The sequence below is a fragment of the Mastigoproctus giganteus genome, chromosome 1 (genome assembly GCF_048544385.1).
Source record: "Mastigoproctus giganteus isolate SK-2022 chromosome 1, ASM4854438v1, whole genome shotgun sequence".
Lineage (NCBI taxonomy): Eukaryota > Metazoa > Arthropoda > Arachnida > Uropygi > Thelyphonidae > Mastigoproctus > Mastigoproctus giganteus.
In genome coordinates, this window is record NC_143575.1 from 229,893,237 (window position 1) to 229,909,216 (window position 15,980).

Sequence of the window (15,980 nt, forward strand, 5' to 3'; positions counted from 1 at the left end):
CCCGGATGAGGTAGTGATCAGATCCGCAATCAGGTCCCCTCATGGCACGAACGTCCATGAGTGATGAGTGAAATTTGGCATTGATCAAAATGTAGTCCAGGATTGCTGAGTCCTTGCCAGATGGATTTCGCCATGTAAGTTGATGTTTTTGAGGGTGCTGGAAATGGCTGTTTCCAATGATCACGTTGTTAGATGCGGCAAAGGACAACAAACATAGTCCGTTGTCGTTGATCTTCCCATGGCCAAACTTGCCCATTGTTGTTTCCCAATCAGAACTGTCCACGCCAATGTGGGCATTAAAGTCCCCTGTGAGGATGATCACTTCTGTCTGCGGAATTGAATCCAGCGTATGTTGGAGCTGGTTGTAGAAGTCATTCTTGGTCGGGTCCAGGCTAGTCTCAGTTGGCGCATAGGTGGAGATAAAATTAATTAATCAAAGATTATCTAAAATCAATTAACTAAAGTTATCCAAACAAAGTAATTAAGTAATTATATACAAAAATATCACTAAAAAGGCAAAACTGATAAAGGGATAACAGAAACGGGTAGGTATGAGACATTCCTTTAATCTGGCTATCGACCTGCTCAAAGCCCCTGACGAAGTAGCGGGTAGATGACCAGGTAAAAGAATGTTAGTTAACATTGATTTATTTGTTGTTTGTTTGAAATACAAAATATTAACTTCATTTATTATTATTATTATTATTATTATTTACCATTACATGTACAGACGCCCAGGAAGAAGTTAGACTGCACGGGCTAACTGGATCTCCTGTTCCCGATACACCTAAATACCCACATAGATAGTAGATAAATACCAGTAAATGAAAAATTGACCAAACTGAAGCAATTTAATCAATTAACCAGTGCTGGTTAATTTATTCAATTAACCAACACGTATAATGTCAAATTGCCACATGACAATAGCATTAACGTAGCAAGTGATAAAAAAGCATTAATCAAATAGGCTCAAATAATAAATAATAATTAAAAAACATTATATATATATATATACTATAAAAAAAATTCAAACTCCTGACAAAATAATGAAACAATTTTTTTTTTTTTTTTTTTTGTGGTGCAATGGAGAACAATAATCCACACAACACTAAAACAAACTAAACATTTGTTCTGTTTCCATTGTTTTTTTGAACAGCTGGTGTCTATAATAATTGTGGGATAATAGGTACATTCATCTGCCAATCACGACTTATGACACCACTTCTTGTCGCTTATTTACGATATCTGTTTATACCCATTCTATTTATGACTTCAATTTTATGATTTCTGGTGGATATTTTTTTTTTTTTTTACTTTGTCTTGAAGTGTCCCGGTTAATCAAGAGTCTGCCGTACAACTTCTGAGTCTTCTATCGATGGATAAATATATTGTCTTTTTATAGTTTTTAAATAAAGGCTCTACAGTGCTATTTTATATCATTAAATTTTCTATTTATTTGTGTTCTAATTTTTTTTGTCTTTTAGGGCAATCTTTTGCTTCATTAAGATTATCACCTAATCTGGATGACCTCTCCTGCTAAATAATCTGGATTAGGTAGGATCATGGCCTCCATAGCCAAGTGGTCAGGAGTGGGAGTGCAGTAGCACATGCTCTTTGAGTTAGACCGGGGTTCAAGCCCCTGACTGCTAAATATGGTCAATCTGCCAACCCGCACTGGACCAGCGTGGCAGATTATGGTCCATTTCCCTTAGCATGAATTGTTGAGGAAGCTTCCATCCTGCAATGGGTTGATAATGGCTGCAGTTTACCTTTTTTCTTTTTTAAGGTAAGGTCTACTGTATTCCTACAATATTATTATAAAATTAAATTGCTGATAAATATATAATCAAAAATATTTTACGTAACTAATTTATTTCAAAATTAGTTAAATAAGTTCTGGTATACATGCCAATGAACAGATCTAGTATACTCTAAAAGCAAATGAATGATTCTGTGCTTCTTCACTGAATAAGGAACAAACACATTTAGTAAGTAACCCCTCCTCCAAGTTTAATTTGTAATATATCAATCTTTTAAATTTTCTATAGATGTCACTTTTTTTGTTTTTGTCTACAGTAGATTAAATCTATGGAAACAAAGAAATTTTTATATATTTACAAAACTATCTCTTTTCAAGAGAATTCCTGAACTTGATATGGGTGAGTCAGTTTATATGATAAATTTATTCCTAGACACATCTCTCTCTCTCTCTCTCTCTCTCTCTCTCTCTCTCTCTCTCTCTCTCTCTCTCTCTCTCTCTTCTCTCTCTCTCTCTCACACACACACACACACAGCTTATGTCTTTTTTTATTTTGCAGTTACACCACTTCAATGAAATCTTTTTCAGCCAAATTAGATGTTAAAAATGCCATGTCCAACTTTGTATCTTTTCGTTAAACAAAGGAAATTTGTTCATTGATCCAAAACATTTCTTCATCTCAACAAGATTGTCTATAAGGTGAGAACACAAGACGAAAACAAAATAGTTTCAAGAATTTAATACAATTAAATATTTAATTAAGAATGGAATAACCACAATTATTACAGTACTCATCCATTAATGCCATAAAATTAAATAGGCCTCTTGCTCTGGGATCCATAGCATAGGAAGTATGAATATTGTTCTCCACCGGAGGAACTTAAATAGTAATAATGAAATTGCAGGTGCAAACAAGATAATAACCTTTAATAGAAACTACAGGTACAAAATAAAGTTAAACTAAATGAATAGAATAAATTAAATAAAATAGCTTTTGAGTCTGAGGGACTCTTCATCAGCTTGAACATTAGTATGAAACAAAGAATACCCGGGCATGGTCATGTAAGGCAAACAAAACATGACACGAGTGCAAGCAACAGTAGAGACAATCACTGGTTAGAACTAGATTGTAGCTGCAAATGAAAAGGAAGGGCATGCACATGGGGCATGTGCCAATGTTTATCACATTGCAGGATAACCGCCTCCATGATTGGATGTATGCACATGCCTTTGTTGCAGTTAAAAGTACTATGACAACTAGATATATGGAGTGATTGAGCAATACTTGTTGATGGTAATTGTGCGAATAGTCAACGATTTCGATATTGGGTCAAGGACATGTTGAGAAGAACAATAGTGCTCTGTGACCGTGGAGTGCTTGGAATCGGTAGATCGGGTGGGTCTCTCAAGTTCTGAGATCCGGTCTTGGAGCCCCCTGGTGGATTCCCGGATATAGCAACTACCACAGTCACTGCAGGCAACGAGATACATCGATCCACTGCCTAACAAGGAGGGAATGGGTGTTTTACCCTCAAAAGAAGGATCGCAGGTTTTTAGGCACGGTGAAGTTTCAAAAGTAAAAACAGATCTATCTAACTGTGGCTACCCTGCTTGTGCCCTGAACAAATGAAATCTGCAGGCCCATGAGCTTGTCGCACACTCCAGACCTCCCACAATGATGATACAATCTTATCCCTTATTACTCTGGCATCTCACAACGCCTCTCTAAGATTCTAGGGGCTCACGATAAAATGTTTACAGCTTCCCAGTAAAAAACTGCGATCCCTTCTTTCGGGGGTAAAAAATGCCCATCCCCTCCTTGTTACACAGTGGCTCAGTGTATCACATTGCCTGCCGTGACTGCGGTAGTTGCTACATCAAAGAATCCACCAGGAGACTCCAAGACTGGATCTCAGAACATGAGAGAGCCATCCGATCTGCCGATTCTGAGCACTCCACAGTCGCAGAGCATTGGCCTTCTCAACATGACCTTGATACATGCCGTGATATCGAAATCATCGACCACTTACACAACTGCCATCAACGAGTATGGCTCAAATCACTCCATATATCCAGTTGTCATAGTACTTTTAACCCCAACAAAGGTATGCACATGCATACATCCAATCATAGAGACAGTTATCCTGAAATGTGATAAACATTGGCACATGTCCCACGTGCACACCCTCCATTCGCAGCTACAAGCATCTAGTTCTAACCAGTGAGTGTCTCTACTGTTGCTTGCACTTGTATCATGCTTTGTTTGCCTTACATGACCACACCTGGATATTCTTTGTTTCATACTAAAGTTTATGTTCAAGCTGATGAAGAGTCCCTCAGACTCAAAAGCTACTTTACTTTAATTAATTTTACTTTATTTATTCTATTCATTTAGCTTACCTTAATTTTGTACCTGTAGTTTCTATTAAAGGTTATTACCTTGTTTGTTTGTACCTGCAATTTCATTACTGCTATTTCCGTTCCTCCGGTGGAGAACAATATTCATACTTCCTTAATGCCATATTGATGAAATCATTTATAAAAAATATACCAAAAGGTGATGTGCCCACCTAATCTTGTAAAACTAGAGTTCTTATGAAAATTTAAAGGGTTCCTTTTTCAATATTCACAAGGATCATTACTAACAGATTAGAAAGAATACTTGATGGGAATCAACCGAAAGAGCACGCTGGCTTTAGGACAGGATTCTCAACTATGGATCGCCTTCACGTAATATCACAGCTAATAGAGAAAGCAAATGAATATAAAACACCATTATGCCTGGCATTTGTGGATTATGAAAAGGCATTTGACTCCATACGGCATAAGGCAATGTTTCAGGCATTGGAAAGGCAAGGCATAGATACCCCTATATTATGATTTTGAAGAAAATATATGAGAATGCTACCTCCTTTATTGGACTAGACAAAGACGGTAGCAAATTTAAAATTGAGAAAGGAGTTCAATAAGAAGACACAATATCTCCAAAGTTGTTTACTGCTGCCCTTGAGGAAGCTTTCAGACGATTACTGGTCGCAGAAAGGAGTCAATGTGAATGGAGAGTACCTAAATCATTTATGATTTGCAGATGACACTGTAATCATAAGCCATGGTCCCAAAGAATTAGAGGAAAATCGTAATCAGTTATGCAGAGTTAGTAAGGATTTCGGACTAAAGATAAATATGGCTAAAACAAAAGTAATGATGAACAAGTATGCCACAGAAAGGGATATAATCATTGAAGGAGCAGTAACTGAAAAGGTGGATTCATATACTTATCTGGGACAAGTCATTAGCTGTAATAATAATAAATGGCTGGAAGTCAAGAGAAGAATAAATTTTGGATGGATAGCATTCAGGAAATATAGTCACATTATGGAAGTGAAACTTGGGCACTCACCAAAAGAACGGAAGAAAAGCTGAGAACTACACAGCGAAGAATTGAATGAATTATATTAGGAATCAGACTGTTAGATAAGAAGAGAAACATACAGATTAGGCAGCAAACTCAAGTAAAGGACATTCTTATCAAAACTAAAGAACTAAAATGGTCTTGGACAGAACACATAGCTCCAAGACATGATGACAGATGGACTAAGAAAATAACAGAATGGTACCCAATAGGAGCTAGAAGAAAACCTGGAAGACGACAGAAATGGACAGATGAAATTCACGAATTCGTGGGCAGTAAATGGATGGCCATTGCAAAAAAAAAAAAAAACCGAAGGATAGTTGCTGGAAGGAAAGTTCAACTTTCCTTCTGCAGAATTTCATCCTGCTTCATCCAATGTAGGATGAAGGCCTGGAGACACCTTCATCCTGCACTGGATTGAAAATGGCCACTGCCGATGATGTTTTTTTCATTTATTTTTTTAAAGTTGATGCTTAATAACCGTAGCTTCCTTACATCAAGTTGCTTTTAATAAATACTAATACTTTTCACTGAGAAAAAGACCATACTGTTTCTTTCCTTGGTAGAAATGGCATTTGGTTCAAGAATCCTTCCTTTGCTTTCAACCACACACATTATAAATGGCAACTGCATTGCAACACTGATAGTGAAACATCTACTGTAACATTTCCCAGACTGCATACATTGCATCATTAGCATATAAGACCCTTGAAACAGCAGACTGAGCAAGGTTCCAATATTTTTGGAAGTATGTATACAGAGAACAGAGATGTTTCATTTTAATATTCTACAACCTAAATGCAGTAGACGAAAATATGTCCATTGTCTAATCGGTATCATCTATACACATTATTTACTATTAAATAATAAATAAATTTCTCTTTATGCTGATGTATGACTACTGTGAAATTTATAAGAGAGGAGTATAACTTTCACTGTAACTGTTTTATTGTAGAGATATACTGGCATAACAGAGACACAGTGCCCAATATATATCAACACAGTTAACAGCAAGTCATGCAATTTTTAAGGCAGCATATCGGGCTCAATCTTGCAACATACATACACCAGTTCTGAAGTTATCAGTCATCACACAAGAGGTCACCAACCTACGTCATGATACTAACTGGTAGCACATGCATGTGATGTCTATAAATAAGTTAAGACATTCGATTATAATCAAATGTCTTAACTTATTTATGCTATGGGCACATATAGGCTATAAGCCAATAGCATAGGTTCAATAATTATTGAATGTATGCTATAAGCAGCAGGAAATGTCAGCATAAAAAAAAAAAAATCTTGACCATGGCCTGAGATTAACTAATCAAAGAAGAGCAAAAATTGGCCAGGAAAAGTTTCCAAAGGTACTTGGCTGTTCTAAATCTTTCCCATTTCTGAATTCCAGTTGTGATTGTAAAACAAAATTTAAAAAAATAAAAATTATAATGACGTATAATTGAAAATCATGTCAGATAAACACTAAGCCATTTAATTACTATTATTTAAATAATAAGATAAATTTCAATACAATAACTTATCAAATGAATATACCCTGCATGTAGTACAGATTCCAACCCAAAGTCGTTCAGATAGCTAATTAATGCAGACAGACAACAGATGACTACTGCTGGCAGGCTCAGTATATTTTGAACTCCCCTAAAACCAGATGATGACTGTTTCTCTGTAACTGATTCTCCAGAAAGATTATAAAATTCTGTGACTCTTATAAGTGCCCTTGTGTAATCAAAGAGATCATTGGAAACCCGTTCTATACGCATCTGATCAATCACTGTGGCACTGAAATAAAAAAGTAAAAAATATTATTACCAGTTAAAACTAATCTTATTTTTAAGTACAAAATTCACACTGAGGAAAAATATATATTAGGGAATCACAAAAACTTCTTTTATAAGAGACAAACAATACCATTAGTAGATACATTAAATGCATCATTCTCTACAATATCTATTTCATTTTTTTTACTAGTATCTAGTTCAACAAAATTATCCCCCATCCTTTCTTCCACGAGTGCCACTCTCAGCAACTCACCAAGACTGAAAAATATCCAATCAATTTTTGCCATCAGCATTTAAGTAAATAAAAAATATTGCTCCCTCACAAAACCAATACAGTGTGTTTAGCTATTAGAATTGCATTTTAATTATAAATATAATCAACAATGTATTTAATAATTTCAAATAGTCTTGTTTAAAATAAATCAGAATATTTAAAGCAGCAAAATAAATTTAACCTTCCTTACATAAAATTTATTTAACAATATGTTTCTCAATAACATATTTCTTTTCATGAGATAAAAGAAAATATCACAGTTAAACAAAACCTGTGGATCCAACACTGATATTTAAATAATTTTTGCATAATTTTAAATGAAATATCACAGTAATATATTTGTATTTTTAAACAAAATATTACAATAATATATTAGTGTTTGAAAAAACTGACTTTGGATAAAACTACATTTGGAAGATAAAACTTCAGAAAAGTATCACAAAATTCTTCTGAAATCAGTTGAATATTGTGGAAAACAAGTCAATATAACAATAACTAAGGCTGTTTTTAAACATAACATTACACAGCTTTTTTCTAGTAAAATATTGTTTATTTACCCTTGATGTAATTTTACAGTTTCTTTTTCTAAACAGTCCTCTTTTTCTGATTCTGCTTCATCAGGATTTTCAGATATGGTACAGGTTTTTATCTTTTTACTTATCTTACTTTCCACTGTTTCTTTAAATCAACACTATCAGGAACTGAACTAAAAGTATCCTCCTGTTTCTTTGAAAGAGAAACTGTACACTAATTTATTTTAATATAATCTAAGCTTTAACTCAGAATCACACCTTTTTTTCTAAAAGTGTTTGATATCTCTGCATGCTTCATGAATTAATTTCCTTATTTTATGATCTGGCTTTATCTCTGCGCTTTTTTTAATTTTTTTTGATGCACAGACAATACTTAATTATGCTTGTACCCTTATAATTTTCAATATTTAATGTTCTATCATCTATGATGTTAAATGAGCCTTCAACAAGAGGGTAAAGTAGATGATAAAAGTTTACAATTGGCTGTTTGTTTATGTTTGGGTTTATATTCTAAAGTAGACAAGAGTTTATATTTGGGAGTATCATTTTCCTTTACTTTAAATACATGAGACCACCAGTTAAAATCACTTCTAGAGGTTTTAACCACATTATAAATATTTAGCTTTTCCATTTCATTTACTGCTGGATCTATTACATATATTCATACTTCCTCCAAGAGATTTCCCAAAATTTCTACAGGAATTACATTTGGCAAAAGTTCAGCTAGCCTGACAAATGCTGTTACACCACTACTTCCATTCTTGGCTTTTGGGTCCAATACAGATAAATGTATTAAACACTTGTTATTTAAAGGTAATGTTTTGAAAAGATACTCATTTGTCTCTTCATATGCTTTTCAAGGCAACTTATAGAACTGGATCAACCATTTTTTCCTTTCTTTCTCAGCCTCAAATCTTTATATGCAAAACTACCAACATTCAGATATTTATCACAATACTGCTTTTCACAATCTTTGAAACCAATAATTTTTAAGTCATTGGCACAATCTTCTTTTGGTAAAAATTCTGGTTTTAAGAAGTATGTCAAAAATGTTTTAGTAAAGTTGTAACTTTCGGGGTGCACCAAGTGCATTATAGGACTTTCTCTTTGGAGGATTTTTGCTAATTTATTAAAATGAGTCAAGATACCTCTATAAACATCTAAATAATACTTATATTTCTCATAATAGTAAAATAACAATACTAAAATTGCATCCTTTCACTTTTTATTCAAAGCTGATATTTTCTACTTGTGACTCTGAAGTATTTCAATAGGCTTTATTTTCTCTTTAGAGACATCATATTTATCATACACAGCATTAACTAGTTCTTTGTTTATCCTGCTCCTTTTCAATCAAAAAACTAATATAATACACAATAAGCCATCATTCAATAAGCTGAGTCTCTCTCAGACCATAAGCATTTACAGAATACTATTTTCTACTGGTCTTAGCATGCACCATTTAACTTTGAAATTTAACATACTTTGTACTTCAGAAAACAACTGCTTAGCTTCAGACGATGCATTTATGCTACCAATTACATAATTTGCAAAGTTTTCAATAGCTTTGTTGAAGTCACTAAAGAAAAGGTTGGCTGAATTATATAATTTGTGAATGATATCCCTATGTTTAGATCAGAGATACCTCAACAGGGGCAAAAAATTGGGTTTTTTTTGGGGGGGGGGCAAAAAATCATGAATATTACAATGGTTTGTGGCCCTCCAAAGTTCAACCCTACCCAACAACATCTTATTCTTTAATATTTAATTTCTCTTAATGGGTTTCTTTTCCCCTGAGACAACTGATTTTTAACATATAGGTGTATTATATTAGGATGAGTGAGAAATTTTGATAAAAAGAAGATAGTGGGCATGACTAAATTCGACCACCTTTGCTTTTCATAGGCATTAAATGCTTAAGTGCTTTCAGAGGTAATGTCTTTGCAATCTTTGGAGTTTGTGCCTTTCTGACAGCTGTGACCTTGGAGGCGGCATCAATGAAACAAAATTCTTTTTGTTTCATTGGTCAAGTCAATATATGAGACATGAATGGGATGAGGAAATGTTTGTCTATTGTTTCTACTTTCTAAGTGACAATTACTATTGATTTATTATTTCCTTGTGGAAGTTGTTTATTTTTGATCCACAGTGCTTTTGTGAGTGACATGGGCTATGAGAGTTAAATAAAAATAGTTTATATTTCATTATTTAATTCTTTGTAGTTATTCAACCAATCATCAATCATGTCAAGTGCTGAAAAAAGAAAAAGTGTCAATAGTATCTGGATGAATATCTAGCTTATGGATTTATTGAAAGCCCATTTGACTCAAGACAGCCTATGTGTCTTATGTGTAATAGTTCCTTTTCAAATGAGGCTATGAAACCATCAAGACTTTTAGATCACTTAAAAAGGAAACATCCTGATAAAATTAGTATACATATTGAATATTTTAAAAATTTAAAACAGAATTTTGAGCAACGTAACACTGTTACTTCCTCATTTAAGAATAACACACAAACAAATGACGATGGAATGATTGCGTCTTATAAAATTGTAGAAATCATTGCAAAAACTGGTAGTGCTCATACAGTTGCTGAGACTGTTATACAACCTGCAGTAGAGAAATTTCAACAGTGATGCATCAAAATCCTTCCAGTATTTTAAAAGCATTGCCATTTAGAAACGATTCAATTTGAAGACGAATCAATGAGATGTCAGTTGTTGTTGTTTGGTTTTTAGGAGCATTAGCAACTAAGGCCAATTGCTCCCGGGATATGCGGTGATTGTGGTCATTCCCTGACCTTTCCGCATCCTCCGTATTTGGTAGTCACGGGCTCGAACCCCAGTCTAATCAAGAAGTGTGTGCTACGCACTGCTGCTGCTGCTCCTGCCCACCCGGCTACTGAGGCACCGAGATGTCAGTTAACATTGAAGAGCAGCTAACTGACAAACTAAAAACGAGAAAATTTTCTATTCAAACAGATGAATCCACAGTTACTGAAATAAGGTCCTTCTAATGGCATACGTTCGTTATTTCAATGATGACTGTAAATTGCAAGAAGAGATGCTGTTTGTAAAATCTATAGAAACTGACTGTACTGGAGCATCCAATTTTACTACTGTAAAAACATGGTGTGATGAAAAACAACTACCAATGGAAAATTTGATATCCTGTGCCACTGATGCTGCTACCTCCATGATTGGAAGACAAGGGTTTTATAGCCCACCTAAAGAAAGTATGCCCCAAAGTTCTTGCAATACACTGCATTGTGCACTGACATCATCGTGGTTTCAAAAAATATTAGTCCAGTTCTTTATCAATCTCTCAGTATAGTTATTAAAATCATCAATAAAATAAAGTCACGTAGCAAATATGATTACCTTTTCAGAAAATTGTGTTGATAATGAAGAACGGTATGTGTGGCTTCTTTTACATATAGATGTCAGATGGCTTTCTAAAGAAAAATGTCCAACAAGATTTGTAAACCTTTTTGATATGATAATTAGTTTTTTAGAAAGAGAAAAAGACACAGATTTAGCAAAGAAGATCAGCAAACACAAAAACAACTTATACTATATGGCTTGGATTTTTCAGAAACTCGAAGTATCACTTCAATGTGTGAATTCAAGTACATTTCTTTTAAAAGCTCACTTATTTTTCCAAAAATATTTTTTCCTGTCGAAAGATTTTCTTTCCTGCACTTAAATGTCCGGTAATCACCATATTCTGCTGTTCATCAAAAATTAGCTCTTACCATCAAGGAAGAACTAGGAGGGAATGCATAGGTGAAATGGGATATGTTTTTTTTTTTTTTTTTTTTTTTTTGACCAATGCTCTATAAGCTTGCTTTCTTGCATCATTTGCCACTACTAATGCTAATAACATTCACTATCTTATCTCTGGCTTCATTAGTAGGTTCATCAATGTTCACAGAAAAAAATTACACTTTTAATTTGTCAACTAAATTTTTTTTCATGCATTTAGCCATGCTGTGATATAAGTAGTGCTTGTTCTCTCCATTTGAAGTTTAGACAGCTAATGACAATGAAATTTTTGTTTAGCCAAATAGCAGCCAAAGTCAATCAGTCTTGGGGCTGATATAAATAGAAGACTGTTTTCAGTTAAAAAGCAAGTAAAAAAAAAAATAAATAAAATAAAAAGCAAGTAAAACCACCCTTTAATCTGCTATTCTATCACATAAAGATGGTTTTGCAATTATGGGATCCATTCCAGGTAATGTTTGTGTGACACTAGACAAGTAGATTAAAATCCACTTTAGGTGGATTTTATCATTACTATGTTTTCATAGGGCCTTTTGCCATTACTTCCACATAACTGATTTTACGTGAACATAAAATACAATAAAAGAATCTGTGCTGCTTGACTTTTCAACACCATTTAGGATGCTGATGGTTGTTTATTGCTCTCAAGTAACCATTTCCAGCATCATTTATTTTTCACAGAAGTACTGTCAACTGGGCTGTTATTCTCTAAAAATTCCAATGCTGTCATTTTTCACCTCATAATACATTTATACATACTGATACATGCAAAACAATTGAGAACAAAGAATGACTGTTAAATGAGTGCAAATTTTATAAACTCCAGATCATGTCTAACAAAGCCTGAACAGAAACACAAATTTTTCATAACAGACAAGTACCCTGCTCTCAAAGCAAAACAAAAAGCTCTAGCTGATGCCACTCACTCCTCTAAAATTTCCTGCAGAAGTCATATTCTGCAACCTTCCAGGAAAAAGCTATGGGACCCATAATTTGCTGCAAGTGCACGATGGACATTTGGTGTTTATGTAACATTGTAAATGAGCTCACAGCCAAAAACATGCTCATGTTCAGGCATGCTGCAACCAAAATGCACCAGTTTCTGCTTATTTTGGCATTTAATAAACATTGTACATTTCAGAACTGCGAAGAATATTTTGCGTAATGACTGCCATGAAGCAAGTCCTAGATTGCCGATTTTCAGTAACAGAAAAATAAAAATTTCTTCATATTTATTTTAAAAAATCATTTGAAATTTTCAAGATGGAAATCCATCCTCAGGGTGGAAGAGTGGAACCCATGCTTTCTTCTTTCACCAATGCAAATTTGATGAGCACACTTTTTAAAATTGTCCATGTTACACTAACATGGGCAATTTTAAACCAACACAAACATAATATTTACAACAGTCAAGTCCTGTGTAGCAATATTTTTAGGCTGGGAGGAGTTTCCTCTTCAGTAATAATGTCTGGATAATTCTATTTTATTTACCACATGCATCCGTAAATAGGAGTAGCAGTCATGCAAAAAAAAATTTTCAAACTGATTTGAAAAATTTTTTCACTCAGTGATCACTGAATTGTGATTATCTATCTAATACCATGTTGGGACACTGTTTGCACAGATAACAGCTGCTATTTGCCTATGCACTAACCTCCACTAGATGTGTGAGGATGTCCACAGGGATCTGCAACCATGCTGACTGCAAGGTTTTCCAGGGTGTTGGAATAGATGACGGTTGCATGTCCATATGCCTCACTTCCAGTTCCAAAACATCTCACAGGTGTTCTAATGCATCATTACCCAGTAGCCAATCACGTGCGGGCACGGGATTCATTAGATTTTTGTATGAAGTTGTCAACTTCAGTTGGCATTGTGTTTCTGCTGTGTATAGTTGTTTCGGTGTCAAGTAAAGGGTGTAAACTATATGTAGTTCTACGTGGTGTTGAACATTTTGTTACGTGACGTGTGGAAAAGCTTTGTAATATGAGTTGTGAAGATGACAGTTTAGCAGGCCAGTCACGCCCAAAAAGAAGAAAAGTGCAATATAAAAAATCCCTTACAGATGAAGAAATTGCAAAAATGTTAGAGGATTTATCTGACGTATATCCCAGTGACGTCAGTTTTGACAATGACGAAGATTTTATCCCTCCAAAGTACGCTTCGGATTTGGAAAGTGTAGATGAAGAAGATATTGTGGAAGAGGCTACACTTCCACTGCAGGATTCCTGTAAGTTGGAAAACGTCATGTGGGAAAATGACGTAACATCAATGAAACAGTTTCGTTTCACAAAATCCGAGTCTTTGCTGCAACCCGTGTCAGGTGATAATCCTATAGATTACGTTCGTCATTTATTGACCAACAATATCTTGGATGAAATAATTACTCAAACAAATGTTTATGCTCGTGAAATACTTCTTCCCAGAGAAAATAAAGAACATTCTTGAATAAATGCATGGAAGGACACCACTAGAGATGAAATGCTGGTATTTTAGGATTAATTTTACATATGGGAACCATTCGAATGAACCACATACAAGATTATTGGAAAACAGATAAGCTGTTCGGATTACAGGTGTTCGCAGATAACATGAGCAGGAATCACTTCTTATTATTACTGCGTGCCTTGCATTTTTCAAAAAATCCAGAAAAGAAAGAGGTATGTCCACGGGATCGCCTATATAAAATTCGAAAAATGGTGAATCTGTTCAATGCACGAATGTCGGAAATATATTATCCAGGACGTGAGATTAGCTTAGAGGATGATATTGTGGCGTGGAAGGCTTGTTTTTCGACAATACATTTAAAAGAAACGCCATAAGTACGGCATCAAGTTATATATGATCAAAACACCTACTGGCATGGTTATCAAATTTCAAGTATATACCAGTATGTTGGATGATTCTGGTGGAAAAGGACATGCACAAAAAGTCGTCATGAACTTACTTGATGGGATGTTAGATGTCGGACATAGCATATTTATGGACAAATATTACAATAGCTATGAACTCGCTAAGTGTCTCGCTGACAGACAAACCCATTGTACTGGGACAATCAGAAGTAATAGGAAAACATTTCCGAAAGTGGTTCGAGAAAAAAAGCTGAAGAAAGGGGAAACTTTATCAAGGTGTGCCCGTGGTGTAATGATTGCTAAGTGGAAGGACAGAAGAGATGTCAGTTATATATCTACAGAATACCAAAATGATATGGTGGAAATGCAGAACAAACGAGGCGAACTGAAATCAAAACCATTGCCTATAATTGAGTACAATAAGTTTATGTCAGGCATTGACAAGCAAGATCAAATGCTTGCCTATTATCCTTGTGAAAGGAAAATCATTAGGTGGCCTACAAAAATATTTAAACATATTTTGCAACTAATAATGATCAATGCACACCATATCTATAATAAATATTCACATAACAAGGTGCAACTTTATGACTTCTGTTTATCAGATTGGTGATCAGTTCTTTATTGAAACAGCCATCTGATCTCCCTCATACTGTGCATGATGTACCTGAACTGGAACATGTGCTCAAACCAAGGGAAGAAAGAAAAGGTGGAAAGATATTGAGGAAGCAATGCAAACGTTGCTATTCCGAAGGAAAACATAAGGATACAATCTATATCTGCAGTGTTTGCGAAGGATCACCCAGCTATTGCTTAGATTGTGCGAACATTATACATAAGTAACATTCTTACACATAGTATTTGTAATCTGTATTGGTTCGGTATGAAATAAAATGTATTTCTTAATGTTACCATGTTTTTTGTTTTATTATTTACATACTATATTATTATGTTTTTGTGTCACGTGCCAGCGCGTGATGCAGCATTTAAAGCCAAATTTTACCTCCAGTGCCTATCACGCGCTGGCACGTGAATCTCAAAATCTTTTGGAAACTGCTTATACGACACTTGAATATTGATATGGTATACCTAACAATCCCTTATTACCAATTTTCAAGCTTTTCCGTTATGGAAACACAGTTGGCGTCTGGCGACAGTCTCCTCCTTCTGTGCCCCGCTATTGACGATAGCATGCTGACTCGTGACCGGCAGCGAACGTGTTAAGGTGATAGAAAATGAAAAAGACCTGGAAGTGATTGAGCAGTCAGATATGAAGTTTTCTGAGCAATGCAGACAGGCTGCCAGGGCAGGTCATGGGGTTTTGTCAATGATAATTAGGAATTTTGCTAGCAGGGAAAAGGAGGTGATTGTCCCTCTGTATAAGGCAATGGTCAGGCCATGCCTTGAGTACAGGTCTGAGGCCTCATTTTAGGAAGGATGTAGATTTGCTTGAGCGTGTACAGAGAAGGGCAACAAGATTGGTGAGGGGAATGAACGGATCCTCTTACCAAAAGAGGTTTAAGTTCCGCAAATTGCAGTGGCTGGAGACTAGGCACCTGCGCGGTGA

The 15,980-nt window shown here is 35.0% G+C and overlaps 1 protein-coding gene across 1 annotated transcript in view; it reads right to left on the reverse strand.

The window, feature by feature from the left end:
- The window catches only part of LOC150091578 (DNA mismatch repair protein Msh3-like), a 274,897-nt gene that overhangs the window by 219,088 nt on the left and 39,829 nt on the right, over positions 1–15,980 (reverse strand). Inside the window, exon 7 of the mRNA XM_090369011.1 lies at positions 6,726–6,971. Within this exon, the coding sequence (XP_090225137.1) occupies positions 6,726–6,971 (246 nt within the window). The remainder of the gene's footprint in view (positions 1–6,725; positions 6,972–15,980) is intronic.